A 20,531-nucleotide genomic window follows, 5' to 3' on the forward strand; every position below is an offset into this window, starting at 1 on the left:
TTAGAGGGAACACTGCCTGTGAGGTAGATGGGGCTGAGGAAGGAGTGGGGAATCCATTATCTGGGTCAGACCTTTCCCCCACCAGTAGCACCTCCATTTTGTCAGGATTCAGTTTGAGCTTGTTAGCCTTCATCCATTCCAAAACTGCCTCCAGGCACCTGTTCATGGTTTCCACAGCCTCCCTGGGATCTGTTCGTAGTGAAAGGTACCCCACCCCTGCAAGCAGTTTTACATAGGTCTTGAAAAGCATGAGGGACAAGATGGAACCGTGGAGAACCCCACAGAAGAAGAGAAGAGCTGGGTTTTTATACCCTGCTTTTCACTACCCGAAGGAGTCTCGGAGTGGCTCATAATCACCTTCCCTTTCTCTCCCCACGACAGACACCCTGTGAGGCAGGTGGGCCTAAGAGAGCTCTGAGACAACTGTGACTGACCCAAGGTCACCCAGCTGGCTTCATGTGGAGGAGCGGGGAATCAAACCCGGTTCTCCAGATTTGAGTCCACGGCCCTTAACCACTACACCAAACTGGCTCTCTACACCAAACTTTAATCACCTATCACCTCTCAAATCCTGTGCATCTGGCAGATCCATACAGGGAGAAGAGACAGGCATCCCCTCTGCTGCACCCGCAGTCTAGTTTCTCAACTGCAATTGAGTATACAGAACATTTTGAAACTAGGTAGTTTACACACCATTGACTTTCAAGTGTTTTAGCAGTACTTCAGAGCAAGAAGAAATGCTTTTTAAAGCAAATGCTAAAGGTAATACAAGTTGTTTACTGCCATAGGCAAGAAAAAAAATTCTGAAGATGCCTGCTCAGGAAAATAATCTCTGGATGTACGCACAGACATAGAGATGATGCATCTGTCCATTGACTTTGATCCTGAGCCGTATTGCCGCAAAAGAAGTTTGCTTGATTTGTTACATTAATGGAATTTGCACTATTGTTATCAAGGCACATTTCTAGTCATGTAATGTTGGTGGACAAGCTGTTTGTCATGGCTGATCAATCCTTCCTCTTTTGACTGTCCATATTTAAAGACTGTAGACTCTTGGGCACAGGGACCAATCATTTTGCTTATGTTACAGTGTAAAGCAACATGGATGATGATGGTGCTACCTATATGCAACAAAGCCAGTTTCCAGCAGTCTATCACCACTTTGGTGTAGTGGTTAAATGCAGTTCTCTAACCTGGGAGAACCGGGTTTGATCCCCCACTCGCAGCTGCTGGATGACCTTGGGCAAGCCATAGTTCTGTCAGAGCTGTCCTTGAAAAAGAGCAGTTTCTGTCAGAGCTCTCTCAGCCCCACCCACCTCACAGGGTGTCTGTTGTGGGGAGGGGAAGGGAAAGGAGTTTGTAAGCCGCTCTGAGACTCCTTTGGGTAGTGAAGGGTGGGGTATAAATCCAATCTCTTCTTCTAAGAAACAGAACCCAGAGAAGAGCTATGCCAGAGGTTAGCTTGTTACTCAATAGCCAGGGAGTATTAGCAGCCTCCTAAACTATAATGTTCTATAAACCATAAGTTCGAGACCCGGGTGCCGCATGACGGAGTGAGCTCCCGTCTCTAGTTCCAGCTCCTGCCAACCTAGCAGTTTGAAAGCAAGAAATTGCAAGTAGATAAATAGGTACCACTTCAGTGGGAAGGTAACAGCGTCCCGTGCACCTTGGTGTTTAGCCATGCCGGCCACATGACCACGGAAACGTCTTCGGACAGCGCTGGCTCTTCGGCTTTGAAACGGAGATGAGCACAGCAACCCTAGAGTCGGATTCGACTGGCTTTTGAGCAAGGGAACCTTTACCTTTTTTAAACTATAATGGTGTTCAAGTAAAGCCATTTATTTATTGATTTGCATTATAGTCCCCCTTCCTCACTTGAACTCAAGGCAGATTACACAAAGTGATTCGATATTATCCGCAAGACAGGACATTCAATGGACACCACAATAGGATTAGGGTTGCAGAACCAATCAGATCTCTAAAAACAGAAGTAAAGCAAAGCATGACACGTTAACATGACACGTCATCATAGCAGGCACTGTAGTTAGAAACTATTAAGCTGCCATTAGAGACCGTTTTAAGTAATTTTATCTAGATGGAATTGTTATGTTTTTAATGAATTTAATACTTATTGTTATCTTGTTGTGAGCTGCGCAGAGACCGCTTGCGGGAGAGGGCGGGATATAAGTTGAATAAATAAATAAATGATGCAAGCATCACATAGTAGGATCCTCATTTCCGCAAGCTAAACAGAATAGTATAGATCACAGCCCCTAATCATTTCTCCAAGTAACTTTGGGGATCATTTAGTGCAGAGCAACTCTATTGCCTGCATAGAGAAGCCCTCTTGATTTCATTTTTGGCATAGTTTGCGGAAAGCCAGGAGAGTTTGAGCCTTCCCGACCTCCTCAGGCAGGCCATTCCACAAGGGGGGGGGGGAACCACAACAGAGAAGGCCTGTGTATGGGCTGGACTTGTCGATTTTTCCCATTTGCTCATTGGCACCTGCAGACCTGGCTCAGATGAGCGAAGCTGTTGTGGTGGTGGATGGGGGGGGGGGAGAGGCAATCTCACAGATATGAGGGTCCAAGGCCATGATGGCCAATCCCTTAAACTGAGCCCGGTAACTGAACTGCAGCCAGTGGAGTAGCTGTAGAATAGGAATAACATGCATGCTCTGTCTGGCTCCTGGTAATAGCTGAGCCTCAGCATTCTGCACCAACTGGAGTTTCCGGATTGATTTGGAGGGGAGCCCAATGTACACGGCATTACAGTACTGTTACTGTGGTGTGGATCCAGGAGACCAGCTCAGCCTTTTCAAGGTTCAGGGGCTAACGTTTCGGTTAGGCTGAGCTGGAAGAAAGCCTTTTTTTTAACATCTGCACTATCTTGCTTCTCTAGCAATAATGCTGGGTCCAGTATAACCCAAGACTTACCCAAGTCAGCAAGGATCAGCTGAACGGCACCAAAAGTGGGGAGCACAATGTCCTTATGAGCTCTGCCTTCCCAACCAGCATTACCTCTGACTTTTCAGGGTTCAGTTTCAATTTGTTCGCTCTTAGCCAGGCAGCGATTTAGGACCTTTACTGCTTCACCAAGAGATTTGGATAACGATATGCAGAGCCAGATGTCATCTGCCACATTGATGGCAACCAACCCCAAAACTGTGAATTATTTGTCCTAACGGCTTTACATAGAGATTGAAAAGCATGGGGGATAGAACTGCACCCTTGGAATTCCACAGGTTAGGTCCCACAGGGATGTTGATAACTGGTTTCCAATAGCAACCCTTGAGTCTGATCTATGAGGAATTATTTGGACCTCCTACAAAGGTGTGCAATGTGAATCTATGCAAAGACACATCCCGCATGTTCTAGGAATCCTTGCAATACCCAAGCTCGCTGCCTGCATATATGGCAGCCACCATAACAGCTTGGTTTCTAAGAGATCAGCCAAATAGAGTGGAATGCATCTTTTCCCACCACTCAGAGATCACTGAGCTCCATCTCCCCCCCAATTCTGTTCCTGTGAGGTTCAGGATCCTCAAGTATACTGCAAGGAGCAAACTGGAGGGAAGCATAAGTAGGAAATCAGAAGAAATAGCTGCACCCTTCTCTGTCTCCACCAACAGAAGTGCCTCTTGGGTCATCCTGTAAGCCTGAATCTTAGCTCCTTTTGCAGGAAATGTAGCTTCTGTATCCCCCCCCCCCAGCACTAACTGAACAGCATTCCAGTGTTATATACCCAAAAACCTTTTACTTAGAATATTTGCCTGCTTCCTCTCTGAAGGGACCCAAAGTAGGTAAACAGGAGAACTGATACAGTAAAAAATAATCTAGATAGAACCCAGCAGACAGAGGTGTATCTTGGGCCAGTCCTGGATCCAATGGGACAACTTCCAAAGCCACAGAGGACAAGCTAAAAGGCTATGAGCCAAGAGCTGGTTCGGCTCCTGCCAAAGGGTTCCCGCCCCTGGCCACACCCAAACTTTAAACCTGGAGACAGGAAGAGCTAACAAAAGCTCAGCACTGATGTGACCACTGGCAGCAACATTCCCCCCCATCCACCCTCCCTGCTTTAAGAAGTTTGACTTTCTGCAACTACCGACCTTAGGAGGAAAGACTGAAAGCCCTTGTGGTTGCAGAAGAAACAGGGACACCCGCCCTTTCCCCCACGGCTTGCAAGGGAAACAGATCACACAGATGATGTAACAGATGTAAACTATTTATTGAATATTTGCCACCAATATTATTAAATACATAATCTTGCAGTTTTTCGCTTTCAAGTTAAAATGTCAGAAACAGAACACCAAATATTTACAATTCTTATAAGGAATGTTACATAATGACACATTAAGGCGTAAATTCTTTTGGCTTATAATTCTGAAAAGAATGATAATAGCAAAAAAGTGATGCAAAATCTTCATCGTGAGATTATGATTAAGCTACAATGTTTTTACAAAAATATGGTGTAAGATGGCAATAAATCCCATTCAAAATCCTGCATTATGTCCCTCCAATTGGGACTGATAATTTATACAGTCAAAACTTTAAAGTTTACATATAAAGGTATCCTATCCACCATTGAAAAGTACAGCTCTCGACATATACAGTTTGTTTTGTTTTTTGTTTTTTTCAGGCCACAGTTTTGAAGGTCTGGAGTATCAAGTTGGTTTGATGAATTAGTCGGTTGGCACTTATGAACACATTTATTGCCCTGTTGTAAGAAAACAAAACATAATTCAGCCGCAAGACAAGAGACCATGAAACCATCAGGTGACTTTTGAGTGCATTCCATCATAAATCTAGACCCACAGAGAGAGGCACACATTTGGACTCCACAATAAGCAGAGGACAGGATTTAAACATGCCACACGCCCCCCAAGGGAATGAGAAGGGCGATTTTTGCAGACTTCTCCCTTCCTACGGCAGACCCACACCATGACCTGGATAGCCCCAGGCTAGCCTGATCTCGGAAGTTAACCAGGATTTGCCCTGGTTAGGACCTGGATGCGAGAGCACGAAGGAAGTCCAGGGTCACAACACAGAGGCAGGGAGTGGCAAACCACCTCTGGAGTCTCTTGCCTTGAAAACCCTATGAGGGTTACCGCAGGTCAGCCGCAACTTGATAGCGCCCTCCCTATCCCCACTTCTCCCCACATTGTTCTCAAGAATTCATTAACCACCTAGGACGATTTTTTTTTGGGGGGGGGAATCAGTGCGCTGCAAAAGGAAGGGGGTGGCTAGGAAGTCCCACTCCACCTGTTTCAGTACACTGGTGGCATTTGGTATCCAACCCAGACAACGCCCTGCAGCCTCTTTCCGCTTGCAACTAACAACTGTCCTGCATGCAAGGAGAACAGTGCTAGCACGGGAACAAGATCAGAGTCCTTCTGTATGAGATACCAAGAGACCTAGTGAGCTATGAGTCATGACAGGTTATAGAAGAGGAGAAGAGATTGGATTTATATCCTGCCCTTCACTACCCAAAGGTGTATCAGAGTGGCTTACAAACTCCTTTCCCTTCCCCTCCCCACAACAGACACCCTGTGAGGTGGGTGGGGCTGAGAGAGCTCTGACAGAAACTGCCCTTTTTCAAGAACAGCTGTGCCAGAACTATGGCTTGCTCAAGGTCATCCAGCAAGGTGCAAGTGGAGGAGTGGGGAATCAAACCTGGTTCTCCCAGATTAGAGTCCGCACACTTAACCACTACACCAAACTGGATCTCATATACCCTGGAAAATATTATTGGTCTTTAAGGTGCTACTGGAATTTTGTTCTACTACTACTGATTTGGATAGCCTAGGCTAGCCCGATCTCATCAGATCTCAGAAGCTAAGCAGGGTCAGCCCTGGCTAGTATTTGGACGGGAGACCTCCAAGGAAGTCCAGGGTCACTACGCAGAGGCAGGCAATGGCCTTTGAACGTCTCCTGCCTTGGAAACCCTACGGAGGTCCCCGTAAAACAGCTGTGACTTGATGGCACTTTCCACTACCAGACTGACACGGTTGCCCACCTGAAAGAAGGGCTAGCCGCAGTAACTTCCCCACAGCTTATTCTTTTAGAATTGATACTTCAAGCACAGGAGTGCTATCAAGTGACTACTACGCCTCTTCTTTTCAGCAGTACCATTTTAACCAATTCCTACAGTAATCTGTTTTATTTTCCAAATGTCCAAATGTTAGTTTCTCTCTCTATAAATCAACTGGAGGGATGACATGTGAAAACAGCAGTACAAAGGTTCAAACACAGCATGCATTAGCAGACCTCTTAACACCTGCGCCTCTGAAATAAGAGATTCCCATTCATGTGGAATGCAGAATGAGATTCTCTGCAAGACGAGGGTGTGACGAACGAGCACTTCCCTCCTACAGACAGGTGCAGATAAGGTGGCCTCACTGTGCGACACTACTGGAATGTACACCTCCTCCCCCCTAAAAACAAAATCAAACACCTCCTTGCATAGAGTACCAACAAGTGGCTTTTACATGTCATATGTAATTTATTTTATTGGGGGGGGGGGTATTTTTCATATGTGCATATGTGTGTGTGTGTGTGTGTAAGTGTCCGCACACACCTGGAAATCATGGCAATCTCTGGTGACTGATCCCTACGGAAGGCCTGGAGGATATTCAGAGAGGTGGTGGAATAAAACCTGCCCCCGCCTCCCGACTGCTGGTATCTCATCCATGCAGGGACTTGCCAGTTTGGTGCAGTGGTTAAGTGTGTGGACTCTAATCTGGGAGAACCGGGTTTGATTCCCCACTCCTCCACTTGCACCTGCTGGTGTGACCTTGGGTCAGTCACAAGCTCTGGCACAGCTGTTCCTGAAAGAGCAGTTTGTGTCAGAGCTCTCAGCCCCACCCACCTCACAGGGTGTCTGTTGTGGGGGGGGGGAAGGAAAGGAGTTTGTAAGCCGCTCTGAGACACCTTTGGGTAGTGAAGGGCGGGGTATAAATCCAATCTCTTCTTCTTCTTGCCAGAAGCAACCCTACTTAGCTTCCGAGATTTGGCTCGCCTGGGGTATCCAGGTTAGAGCGCCATATGCCATTTAAAGCACCACGATCAGATAATCAAACACCCAAACAGCAAATAATTATGAACCAGACCAAAAAGAAGTCAGTCGAATTCCTGGCAAAACAAAAGGTTGGGAGGCCCTCAGAGAAGACAGGCAGGCAGGGGCTTCTCCACATATCTTAAAAGTCATGTGACTCCAGAGTCCGAGAACCATCGCAGCAAGAGCTCCATTTCTCACCTCTTGCAAATGGGGGGGGGGGGGGATACAAAGCAAGGCAGAATATAAGGAGAGGCTGTTTGTTAAGCATGCAGGCCCCAGGCCATGATGGGCTGCACAGCACCTAGCATTTGGCCTGGGCTAATCCAACACAGTACAGGTGGAATCTACAAGCACACTCTGCTGCCCGAGAAGCTTGAGTTTGTACCCACTGAGTCAGCAGAGCAGTCTGCAAGGACCCCTCCACACACAGCGTGCTGCAGTAACGCACACTACAATACATAACTTGGATCCAGACAGCCATATTGGTCCAAGGGCTTGCTGCTGCCTACTGGACATTTTGACCCACAACAGCAACACCCCCCCACACACACTTTTGAAATGACCCCGAGGTTCAAGATTGATGTACCATGATATGGCAGGGTCCTGTGTAAGGAACAAGAGCCCAAAGCTCCTTGAAGTGTACAGAGCCAGTTATGCAGCTGTTCTGCTTGTGCCAGGTACATTAGGATTGCTTTAATTTACTTGGTAGACTCTCTAAGCCTACCTCACACCAGAAGCAGATATTAAAACAGAGATATGATTAAACCGCTGAGTGTATATAAACACACTTAAAATTTGTGTACAAATGGCCTGTAACTGGAACGGCGGGCATGAAATTTAGCTTGTGTGTTTTGAAGACTGCTGGAATCAAAACAGCAAATATAGGACAAATACAAATCTGCAAACTGCTGCCTTGAGCTTTCCCACCCTCCATGTCCGCCACTGGAAGTAGCAGGACCGAGCATCTAGTTTGCTATCAGCATTTCATCCAGTCTGCTAACCTCGTGCACCCCTTTTGGTTTGCGATTATCCTTGGTCAGAGCATATGTTAATTTTGTTTCTGTTGACTGCTCAAGTCCTGGGCTACTCAGGGCTTAATAAGAATGTCTTAACATAAACTTTAAATAAACTACTCATTGTGGAACACTAGAAAGGTTTGTGTATTAGCACGGCTGGGTTAGCTTTAAGGACCATGAACCAGGTCAAGGAACAAATGGGATTACTTCCTCTTCACTTCTCAGCGCTAAAACTGCTGCTCAGTGGCTTCTGCTACTGCTGCCTTTGGGAAAGTTGCAATGAGCCTACTTCTACATGACAGCTGCACAAAGGCAAGTCATTGCTTGTGGACCCCTTTCTCATACTCACACAGTGGTATGGGCCTGACTGGCTGATCCCATGATGCTGGAGGACACGTGTGGTATTCAGCAGCCAAATGGGTGGAGGCCAAGTGCTACCTGGACCACTGATCAGGTGGGAAAGTCCTGCACAACTCTCTGCACCTGTGCATTTAATTCACACACACCCCAGCAACATGGGGAATCATTCCACATACAAGCAATGCTCCCTCTAAGCTGTGGAGTCTTGTGAGCAAAACTTCTACTTTTTGAGCTACTGGCATTAAAGTTGTGAGCAAGCAATTTAGCTACTGCATCAATTAGTTTGCTCTGGAGCCCTCCTTCCTGAGCTAAGACAAAAATGTGTGAGCCAGCGGCTAAAAAGCTGCGAACTAGCTCACAATAACTCAGCTTAGAGGGAACACTGCTTACAAGCATATCATTCATCATCGTGTATGTGCAAGATAGAAAGCAAAGAGGGCATGTTAAAAAATGCTTTAACCTGGCTGTAAGTGCTTCCTTGCGGAATCAGATGAAGTGCACTAACATTCCTTTCAGCAATAGCCAGTCTGATGCTTCTAGGTACTCAACAAGCACAATTGGGCAGTGATTGCTTTTCTACTAGTTAGATCTGGTATAAAGAAGCACACTGCCTCTATACATGGGAGATTCCATTTAGCTATCACAGCTAATAGCCAGTCAGACTGTCACTTACTTGACCACGCATGGCAACAAATGCCAACCTCGTTGAGCCTGTGGGCACTTTCAGACTGTGAAACCAGGTAAGAGAGGCAACCATGAAATGGCTGCCAGGGAAGGGGGCAGAGCCAGCCACAAAGTTGGCTGCTTTGATGGACTGGGACCAACTGTATGCGACACACAGAAAGAAGACTCTGGATTCCTTGGGGATTTAGGGGGAAATAAGCATGGTTACTGGGAGAGCCAAAACAAAAGCAACCACTTTACAAGCAGGATGACACAATCCCCCCTCCCCCCCCCCGGCTGCCCTAACTGATAGCTAATGAACAATAACCAGTGCTAAGGATACACTTGGCTGGCAGGAAGCAGAAAGGGAAATAAAAGAAAAGAATCAAAGCCAAACCAATTTCATTTCTTTTTAAAAAATACTTACTTTCCATCTTTAAAATAGGTTTTCAAAGTGTCGCTGAAACTTTTGGAGTATTTTACAAATTCTTTCTTTTGGTGCTCAAGTGCCTGAAAGATGCATGTGTGAAGAGTCACTCAATCAAAATCTCACACTATGCCTGCCCAGAACATCCTGTTTTAGTGACTACACACAAAAGGCTACGGAGACAAACCGAGGAAATGGGCCTAAAATTCCAAGGGAGCAGAATTCATCCCTTTAAGAAATGAGTTACATTTCCTTGCACAGATGCTTCTGCAAACTTTGCGTACACATATAAAAGTGTAACATTCACATAATCAACATATCATTTTAACATTCTACTAAGCCTTAATGTGGCCATTGCAAATTAGAAAATCCACAATATTTTAAACAAAGTCATAAAAACTATCGGCTTCGTGACAGAAGATTGATTTTCATTCTATTTGCTTCTTCATCTGAAAAATTTGTCTCAGCTGCAAGTTATTAGTGTTGAAATGATATACCGCTCCCACCATCTAAGCATAAAGACTGCGGAAACTTTAATATTTATAGTTAATATGTTTATATTTCTGACAAGACAGCCCTGTAGGTAAGAGTGCAATTCACATACCCTCCGGTTCTGGTATTGATATTTCTTGAAGACGTTATTTACTGTGTCAAGAAGTTCCTTTATTGCACTGGCAATGTCCCTGTTTGGCAATGAAAAGATAATTGCAACATCTTTTAAAACGAGACTCACTCAATGCAGAATTTTAATCACTTCCAAAATTATGTCTGACATGTATTTTTCTAAAGGATTGGCTGATTTTACAGAATGAGTTTTAGATACAGCACAGCAAGGCTGAACATTGAGAACTAATTAGATTATGTGGCACTTCAGAGTCCAAATTAGGTTTAATGCAGTCTTCGTATGCAGAGAGCCGGCACCTGCCCAATATGGAAATCTATGCCATGCAGCACCATTAAACCGCAGGATCTCTCGCCTACTTTTACAATCAAATTCTTCCCTCAGAGCAACCGTGAAAATTACAGAGAGACACACAAATGGTATTTCACTGTAAGGGAAAAAATGACCCTTGATTCGCCTTGAACTGTTTTGTAAGCACTGATCTCTTGATCTCTCTTGTCCTAACTGCAGTCTCTAGACATTTAAATAAAAGTAAACCACCTGGAAGAAAACTGTCACAGCAAGTATCCTCAGAGGCAATCTGATGTCAGCAGTTCCCTCTCAGGAGCAATGGATACAATCTCGCCTAGTTTGTAACTTGGAGGGATTTAAGGTCACTTTATAACAAGACGAAACAACTCTTTTAGTGGGCCAAGAGGTCAAAAGGGAAAGAAGTTAGTGAAGGCCACATTCTTTGCATGCAACTCTGATGTTTCCCACAATTACAATTAAACCAAAAAAGCCCTGCCAAGAATCCTTTTCAAGATAAAAATTATAAGGAAGGAAAGATCCAAGCAAGTGTCTCTACATAAAATTGGCCTATTCCAAGAATCCCGGAGTGACTGAGCGTATTCACGTTTTCAGCTTTCCAAACAAGTAAGGACAAGAGGCCTACTTTAATTTCATTGTAATTCATGTTCCATGTCCAGATGGGGTCAATTAAGAAGCTGCGTTCATTACCACAATGAACCCAACATCACACACAAAAAATATATCAAGATTGCAATTTGGTTGATCAGCTTGTATTGACAAAACTCTGGAAGCTTTAAAATAGAAACTGACTCGTGCCTTGCCCTAAACTTCCAGATTTAACCATCACAAGGGACCCCAATCAAGCTTTCAATTACAGTGACAAAGAAATGTTCAAGGGATAGTTCTCTCCAAGCCATTCTGAGTGCACAGCACAAAGCGAGCTCTGGTCGAGTTATACTGAGAACAATGGAATGCTGCCTACGCTGAAAAGTTATAAATATCAGCTCTGAGCATCTCTGGGTTCGGCACAAGAAGAGCTCTCAAGTGCTTCTAGAAGCTGACACTGCGTAGTGTGTCCACGGCAGCAGTTTATATGCAACACAGATATACTGTTCTTAAATGAGTAGGCACACCCTAACTGTTTGGAGGCTTATTTTCAAGGCAGCCTTCAGTATTAATCTGAACCTGAAAAAGACTGGCTGCAATCCCAGTACAGAATTACACACACTTAAACCACTGACTGCAATAGGTGTACAGCTCTGTACTGTGCTGTGAGATTTTCCTACAAATACAGAGAGGCATAAAAAACTAATTCCATAGTTGGCAATGCTGAAGCCTCAGCAACAGGGTGCTACAACAACCAATATCTCAAAGTGTTTTTTAAGTCAGAGGTCATAAATCAGAGGCTGAAGAATTGCATGTCTAGACATCACAGGAGACACTCTTAGGCAATGACAAAGCTCCAACGAAGGTATGAATGCAGACCGACAGGCACTTCACCTGCCACCAGGGCTTTCTGAGGCGCAGCCAAAAGCAAGCTGTGCCATTAACAACTCTGTGCACATAGTTACTACCGATGAGTATAATTAGTCATTTGGCGTTGTGGACATTGTCATGATCTAGGAGAGTTACACAGAGGTTGTAAAATTTGAGCTCCTAAGATCAAGACCTCTTACAGTACCCAAGACATTATTTCTTAACTGAATTCTTTATTATTCCCTTATCCGGAACAGAAGGATCCAAGATCCTGACAATCTGGAACGGTTTTATGCATCTCACCATGTGCTAATCGCACATTAGGGGGTAACACAGTATTTTGCAGCAGGTGCCTATTTGAACACCTGCTTGGAATTTTCCCAGGACACTCACTAGTCATATTGTGTTACGGATCATTTACAACAGAACTGTACATGCAGCTGAGGTTCTCTCAAGCCCTGAAACTTTGTGCCACCATCAAGGCTGCCATTTGGCCCATGAGAAGATCAACTACCCAATCATGTTCAGTTCAATGGTCAAATATTGGTTGACTATTTAAAGTATAAGCTCATTAGACCAAAAGGGCAGAAGCTCTGTACAGCACAGCATCTAGGAAGCCACCACAAACAGTCTTGCCAAACATACCTCGCAAAACGATAAAACCCACCTTTACAGTCCTCTTATTAGAGTGAAGCTATAGGGGAGGCAATGTGTATATGTATGTGCAGTACTTTACAAGTACAGCAACTACCTCCATGTAAATTTGTGCTATCTGTCAATGCTAGGTTTCATAGCTGTGCATATTTGCTTCATGTTACCTCTAGAAATCCATGTTCTTGTTAAGAGGGGCCTGAAATCAGAAGAGCAAAAAAAGAGTAGGCTTTTATACCCCACTTTTCTCTACCCTACGGAGTCTCCCAGGGGCTGACAATTGCCTTTGCTTCCTTTCCCCATAACAGGCACCTTGTGAGGCAGGTGAGGCTGATAGATTTCTGAGAGGTCACCCAGCAGGCTTCATGTGGAGGAGTGGGGAATCAAATTTGGCTCTCCATCTTAGAGTCTTCTACACCACATGGGATTAAACAAGCCGTCAATTATGTGGCTTAACTGGGAACAGAACATGCAGGAGGAGTTCCTTGCAGAAAGTTACAGAACAGGGGCCTTCTGCTCCTAAATGGTGTGTGAATCCATGATTCCTGCAAGATTGGGGAGCGAGGGGTTTTCATTCTTACCCTCCTGTTACCCTAGGAGGGGGGAAAAATTGGGCGCTCAGTGACACAAGGACATTCTTGACTTCAAGGAGCATTAGACAACATTTGACCTGCCAGCTGATCAGAATCCCCAACAGCAGATGCTGCAAACGATTTACTTTGATCAGCAAATTGGTTTAAGCAGAAGCACTTACTTGATTGTCTGAAGAAACCTCACTCTGTCATTGATCTCGTCTGGAATCTTACTGAGGATCTGTTTAAGTGCTCGTGCCTTTTCATTTAGATCCTGGAATTCTGGTTCTGGCCTTTCAATCATATATTCTGATGAAGGAATAAAAGCACTGGTTTGAAGAAGATTTCAAAATACACTAAAAAAACATTGGGCAAACTCCCATCAATTCCAAGCATGCTCTAAGTAAGTGGTACATAAAAACTGAGCTATGAACTGATTCTGAACTTGCACAGGAAAGGACTACATGAATAAGCGACGCCTGAAAATTGCATTCTGACAACTGAATACCTTTGACATAACTTGTATAGCACAAGAGATTACACAGGTGTGTAAGAGATATTTGAGAACTGGTGAAGGCAGTAAATGACATCAGTCTTGGGCCCAAGCCCCACCTCTGTTATGGACACTCTGTAAGGAAAATTTTACTCTGCTTTTTTAACAAAGACTTTCACTAGCACACTGGGAAGAGGCTTATCTTCCACCTTTCTTCCAGCCACCAGTATATTACACAACTGCCATGCAAGATGGACTGTATACATTTAAAACTTGGAAGTTTTGATATAAACATTCTTCACATAGCAAGTATATATGGAGAGGGGGGTGACAACAATTGGCGTTCGGCAATCAAAGATTCACCTCTGTTTGTAGAAACAAAGTGCTGGCCTCAGTATCTCCGGTCAAAGATTTGGCACCTTGGTTTGGGGACAAAACGCCACCAAGCAACAAATTTATAACCATATGCAGGAATTACCTTCTACATCATCAGCTGCCATGCGCAGAAGAGACTCAGTAAAATTAACTTCAACGCTTTTTTTCTCCAATATTTTTATGATGATGTCTTGCGTGAGGCCCGGATTTTCCTTTTCAGCCTGCAGTTCCAAAAAACAGTCGGTTTATTTAGTGTGCAAACGGACACCCTGGAGGCAAATGAAAGCAACCTAAAAACAAAGCTGTCGTTTCAAGACAATGATTTTACAAGCCAACTTAAAAGAACTGGTTCATCAGAAGCACACCATTGTATATAGCGTTTCTCCCCCAAAGGGAAACACCTTTTTTCTTGGAAGACACCAATATTTTTCATCGACAACTTTCTTCTGGGTCATACTGTGTACCAGACACAGCCTTTCCTTTTTGGTGTTAACTGGAATTAAGGGAGCAGATTTATACACTTGTAGGCTGTGGTCATACAAGGAGTTCGCACCGATATAGATTGTGTAACTGTTGTGGATTTAAAGAGCATGATCAGACAGCAACATCTGCCTTCCGTGGTCCAGTTGTCAGCACCCCACTTTGCCTCTATTTGGAAGTGGAGTAATCAGGAAAGTCTGGTATTCAGGGATGCCAGTGCTTCCACTCTGCATTTCCGGCTGTTTGAACTCCCCTCTTGTGAAGTCAAGCCATTTGGGAAGTCTGAACCTTCCTTTCCATTTTTGCCTCCTTTTTTTGGGGGGGGGGGTCAGGTAGCCATGTTCACATAAGTGCATAATCACCTCTGGCATTGTCAATCACCTGGGCCAAGTAGTCATTCTGGATCGGGAGTCCCTGGGGGAGTTGTTTTTGAGCAACAAATCCCCCCCCCCCGCAAAAACCCCTCTCTCCTGTTTCTGCATCAGAGTCTGAGAGCATCCCATGATTGACACAAGGGTAAATGCACTGAAGTCAATGGGACAACTCTCATGTAAATCTGCACTCCCCCCCTCCCCGGCCAAGGGAAGGAGGCTGAGAGGAGCTGTAGTACTTGGCAGAGAGATTGTGAAGCTGTCAAAAAGGAGATGGAGCTTCGAATACACAAAACCTCCTGCAACTATTTAAACCGACGCAAACAGAGGCGCAGCCAGATCATGCCAAGCCTCCAGTGTGACTGCAACCATATTAAATACCTATAACCTTACAAGCTACACAGGATTAAGGATGCTCAGCTTGTCATCATAGTTTTCAAGATACATGAGAATTGCTTTTCCTACAGCTAGCAAAACATTCATCTTTCAAGAAAAGATAATATACTCCACAAAAGTGTCAAAGGGAGCTGCAAAACCTCAATTTTCCTACTTCCCATTTCACTCTTACATCTTGCACATTCTTCAAGTGCTTTTATAGTATTGATTTCTTTCTCCCAAAAGCTAAAACACATGAAGTACCAACATAACAGGAAGCACTAAAAGCCAACTACATTAGTAAAGGCTATACTTCAGAGGAAGGATTAAGATTCATGCTATTTTATACAGGAATACTCTGCACATGTCCCTATTTAATTTTTATCCATACAAAATTGGGAAGTTGTCCTCTTCATGCCACATACTTGTTTCTCATCACAGAATTAGAGTTTGAAGGTCTTCGACAGTGAATGACACCAAAATCCAGCATTAGGCAGAATATCCTGCACCAAGAAAAGCCAATGATGCAACTCCAGAAGCTTAGCCACGGAAGGACCATCCCTCCAGGCTCAAGAAGTTGCCTCTTATCCCTGATTCAGGAGGAGGGAAAGTGACCCAAGAGAGGCCTCTCTCTACGAGGGACTCTGCCAGCTCAGAAATGACATCTTCCATGAGCCTTATTAGCACCCCTTACTGACAAATTTGCTTGAGACCTCCATGGTCAGCACACTTGAATAATCCCTGCCTGTTCTTTTTCCAGCAACATAAAAGAAGATTTTTCTAGACAGCCAGTTCCTCAACTTAATTGCTCTTTATGAGCCTCGGTCCAAAGGACTAGCTCCAAAGTGTTCAGCCCATCTTGACTTTCTTTTTCCCCCTTTTCAATGGCACTCTCTAATACAGTAGTCCCTTCCCATTCACTGGAGATCCATTCCCTGGATCACTGCAAATGGCAATATCCATGAACACTGACAGGTAGAGCTCTGCTACCTCCCATTAGCAAAACAAAGTTTCCCACAAAAATTTAATTTTGCAATCATTCTGATGATGGCACAGTGGGAGTAAACACTAGCTGGAGGCCGCCTCATGTGACTGGACCCCAAGTAAGTAAAACTGTGAACCACCAATGACATGGGTCTATTTGTACTACACAACAAGCCAACTGCCAACCCTCAACATTTCTTCTCCCTGTCTCCAGATGAAGACATTTATTCAAGAGTTCCTCATACCTTTCACTTGAAGTCATTCTTTTTCACCCTTCTAACTCATCCAAGTCCTTTCTCTCCCATTTATTGTCATCCTTTCAGATGTATGGTACCTAGCCAGTATTTTTAAAACCAAACCTGTAATTGCCAAATAAGGCAGTAATTTGACCCTGGAAGCCAAAGCCTTCTTGAAACCACTGCATAGCTACCAACAGGGGGACAAAAACTTGGCTGAAACCTGCCTATGATGGCAAATTCATGCTCCAGTAATTCTAATTGTCAAGGTGACAGAATGTAGGATATCAAGTCTACCAAGTTATCCTCTCCAATGTTCAAAAAAAAAAATAACACAACCAGAACATCTAGATGTACACTCTTTTCCATGTAATGCCATAAATGTAGCAACTTTTTATCCATAAGCAAAAGAAAGACTACCTCCACTAGCTGACAAAATGTGCACCAGATTTATGCTAAGTACACGCATTGTGCAATACATAGCTGTGAGGGCTACAGCTAAGAAGCAAAAGATAAATAAGGAAACGGGTACTGTGAACTTCTGAAATGTGTAATATTAGGGTGGACCCTAAACAAGTGGAGCAGCACTCATGGAGGCAAAGGTTCACACTGCAGCTTCCTGTGTCCTCTGAAATCACACCCTTGAGAGCTGATAGATCTCTGGGAACAGCATAGGGGGCAAACTGGAGGATCGAGGAGGAGGGAATCAGTGAAAATCCCATCCCCCTGCACAGGCAGAATGGAAAATATGGTTGGGATTAAACACGCACTTAACCACTACACCAAACTTGATTGCAGAAGGCCCCAGTTTTAACCTCTGCACCTCCAGTTCAAATGATCAGGCATCAAGTGATGTGAAAGACCTTCAGCTGAGACCCTGGAGAGCTGCTGCCAGTCCGAGTAGACAATACTGACTTTGATAAGACTGATGGTCTGATTCAGTACAAGGCAGCTTCATGGGTTAATCTTGGAGAATGGGGACTTGTGGACTATTCCACCTGCCTCTTCAGGCTACACATACACACAAACAATGGAGTTAACTTTTCATGTCCGCACCACCACTTCATAAGCTGGCTCTGCATTTCTGGGCTGGCTGAGGAAAGAAATAAGGAGCAGACAATGGAAGGAGTAAAGCACATGGGCAGCAAGGTTGGGATACCTCATCACTGCACCATACTGGACGGACTTCTGTATGCACACAAGAACATATGTAGTATAGTTTGTGTGCTCAACTGGCATTTCATATGTGAAGCTGCCTTATACTTCAGTATACCACCAAGTTCAACATCATCCACTCGGACTGGCAGAGGCTCTCCAAGATCTCAGAAAAAGTCTTCTTCAGTCATCTTACTCAATATTGTTTTAATAGTCAGGGATTTCGCCGGGGACCTTATGCTTGCAAAGCATGAGCTCTACCACTGAGCTATGGCCCCATGGTAGATAGATGGCTTTCAGTCTCAATAAACTGCTTGCTAATTAGAGCAGGAATTTTATTTAGGGTCTCAAGGGAGGAGGGAAGGAGAAAAAGAAGAGGCGATGGATTCAGAACAGAAGAGCAGGAGCCGAATCCACCGCATCGTTTAATCTATTTTTTACATTTCAGTGTTGTGTGAGCATCACGTAGAGAGACAGTTTCAATTATTCTTACCTTAATAAACGCTGCTCTCAACGTCTGAGCTGCAGATAAATTTACGCGTTCTAGCTGCAATTTAAAAAAACCCAGTTACATTAAAACAAAGGATGCAATCACTGTTTTTGTTCTGTGACAAAAAAAAAATCTCATGCAGGGCCAATTCATGACTACTTTCAAGAAAAAAACAACAATCATGCAGTGAATTTTCCACATGCTAAAATGGCTCCGTGAACTATCCCAAGACCTTAAATTTATTGACCACCACATTCTGCTGGAATTTAACATATTAAGTGATAACAAAGAACGGCCTTCACAACAGTGGACGCTTCATCCCACACAAGTGTGACAAAGTGATACTGCGACGAGTCAGATAGAAGGGACAAAGGAGTGGAAAAGGATAGAGAAAATAATGGCTACTGGAATACAGTCCTACATTTTGCATTTCTGAACAGACTGTCAGATTATCAAGATGGTTATACATGCAAAGGAACTTTTTCACACTTACATATGTTAATTTACCATTTGGTGTGTATGTGTGCATATATATATATGGCTTTCTGGGAAGATTACCAATGACAAGCTGTTCCCCTCCGTACTGACATTAATCAAATCCAAGTCCTAGTTTCCTATATTGCCCTTAGTTTCTGGATTTCACAACATTCAGTAGAGGTCACTGCTGTCAGCCCAGAGTGACCACAGATGCACAACAGGAGGAACTAACTCTCCCTTCTTATTCTGTGGCCGCCCTAAACTGGGACACTAATTAAAACCTAACAAGTTTGCATTTCAAAAACTTGCTGAATGCTGGAAGCATCTGCAAGCCTGTATTTTCTGAAAACAGAGTCGGAATTAAGGAAGAAATTGGGGCAAACAAATAGCTAAAGGTTTTAGATGTTACTTACAGGGAGGGAAAAAGCTTAAGAGATAGAACTCATTAGGGCTGCTTGAAGGCCGAGAAAGAAAACTTCAGCATAAATAATGCATGCTGGGGTATTATTTGACATTTTGAAGGCAACCTCATGTTTCCCAACACTATAATGCAGAGAAATAAACTAGGAAGGCACGTTACCTCATTAAAGACAGGATACATAATGGCATAGAGGGGCATGGAAACCATAGAAGTGGTCTCTGCTTCATTCTTCATCTCTTCCATTGTCATCCTCATTCACAGAGCCACTCTCAAGGGAAAAGGCTATCGAAGCAAAAGACTCCTCATTCACCAAAGGGCTTCTTTTCCTTCCTTTTGTGCCTCAGAGTTCAGAGCACTTAAAAATATATAAACCTGAAAGGTGAAAAAGAGACTCCATTACAGCCAGTCCCTGTTTCAAGAAGCACTACCAAGATTTTAAGGCATTAAATCCATAGCTGCCTCCACTCAGTTTCCCCTCTAATAAGATCTGCTGTCTGATAATTCGTATGTAATTAAGGCAGTCGTCGAAAATTTATCACAGGTTCTTATCCATTTTTTTTTTGTGTAAAGAGCTATGGAACGTGAGAAATGGTGTCGTCAAAATGCTAAAGGTCAAAACTATTTTTACACTTAGCACAGGAATTATTCACCAATGGTAGTTAACTTCGTCATCCATCTACAGCTACTCTCGTGGAATGTTCAAATGGCAACTAACAAACATGCTAGCTGAAAGTATGTAGATTTTGCTATTTGATTCTATACAGCAGAATTCTTTGACAAAACTGGAATTGCGGTAAGTTTATAAAACACAGAACTATTCAAGCTTCTGTACCCAAAGTTGTTTTAAAATCAACAGTGGTCTAATGTTCCGTTTCCATACAGGGTGTGCCAGCAAATGTTAGATCAACAGCACACACAGCTCAAGTAACTGAATCTGACTTGAGAGGTTCTCCACCCTGCCCAACCCATTAAGCTTAAAAAATATTTAAAAGTGACTAGAATTTCTAGTAGTGGCACGAAGCATATCAGCAACCTGTTTTTATACAGCATATGAGAAACTGGAGAAACTGCCATTCACTATTTTTGGTCCCAGGTGGAATCTGTATTTTAAATTCACACGCTGGTTCCTAACACATTTCAAATATTTTTTTCAGCCCTCTCAGAAACCTGCAGAAGAGACAGCAATTTAGAAGACAGGGTATGTGTCTTCCCATTAACCCAAAATGGCAGCTCACAGATCCTCATCTGGTGGGTCAGGGCACGAAAAAGGCCTTACCCAAACATAAAGCGGATTGTTCAGGAGCAGGGGTCCCCAACCTTTTTGAGCTGCAAGCACCCTTGGAATTTTGAGATCGGGTGGTGAGCACCACCCCAAAATGGCTACCACAGGAGTCAAAGCCAAACGCAATGCCTCCCACCTCCCTTCTTGCTTTCGCAACACACTGCATGGCAAACCACACTGAACACATGTAATTTGCCTTACTCAGAGCCTGGCCATCAGTCTGTCAAGGTTAGTTTTACCTGTAGTCTGGCTGGATGC

General features: G+C 43.9%; 1 protein-coding gene across 1 annotated transcript in view; it reads right to left on the reverse strand.

Annotated features, from left to right (window-relative positions):
- Nucleotides 1-4,357: 4,357 nt before the first annotated feature.
- Nucleotides 4,358-20,531, reverse strand: part of PDCD10 (programmed cell death 10) — a 31,910-nt gene continuing 15,736 nt past the window's right edge. Inside the window, exons 2-8 of the mRNA XM_015429454.1 lie at nt 19,151-19,363; nt 18,097-18,150; nt 14,106-14,223; nt 13,317-13,443; nt 10,127-10,205; nt 9,523-9,605; nt 4,358-4,716 (exon numbers count right to left, since the gene is read on the reverse strand). Of these exons, the coding sequence (XP_015284940.1) occupies nt 4,635-4,716; nt 9,523-9,605; nt 10,127-10,205; nt 13,317-13,443; nt 14,106-14,223; nt 18,097-18,150; nt 19,151-19,246 (639 nt within the window). The 5' untranslated portion in view covers nt 19,247-19,363 and the 3' untranslated portion in view covers nt 4,358-4,634. The remainder of the gene's footprint in view (nt 4,717-9,522; nt 9,606-10,126; nt 10,206-13,316; nt 13,444-14,105; nt 14,224-18,096; nt 18,151-19,150; nt 19,364-20,531) is intronic.

This window comes from Gekko japonicus, unplaced genomic scaffold (assembly GCF_001447785.1).
Source record: "Gekko japonicus isolate JY-2015 unplaced genomic scaffold, Gekko_japonicus_V1.1 scaffold193, whole genome shotgun sequence".
NCBI classification, from domain to species: Eukaryota; Metazoa; Chordata; class Lepidosauria; order Squamata; family Gekkonidae; genus Gekko; species Gekko japonicus.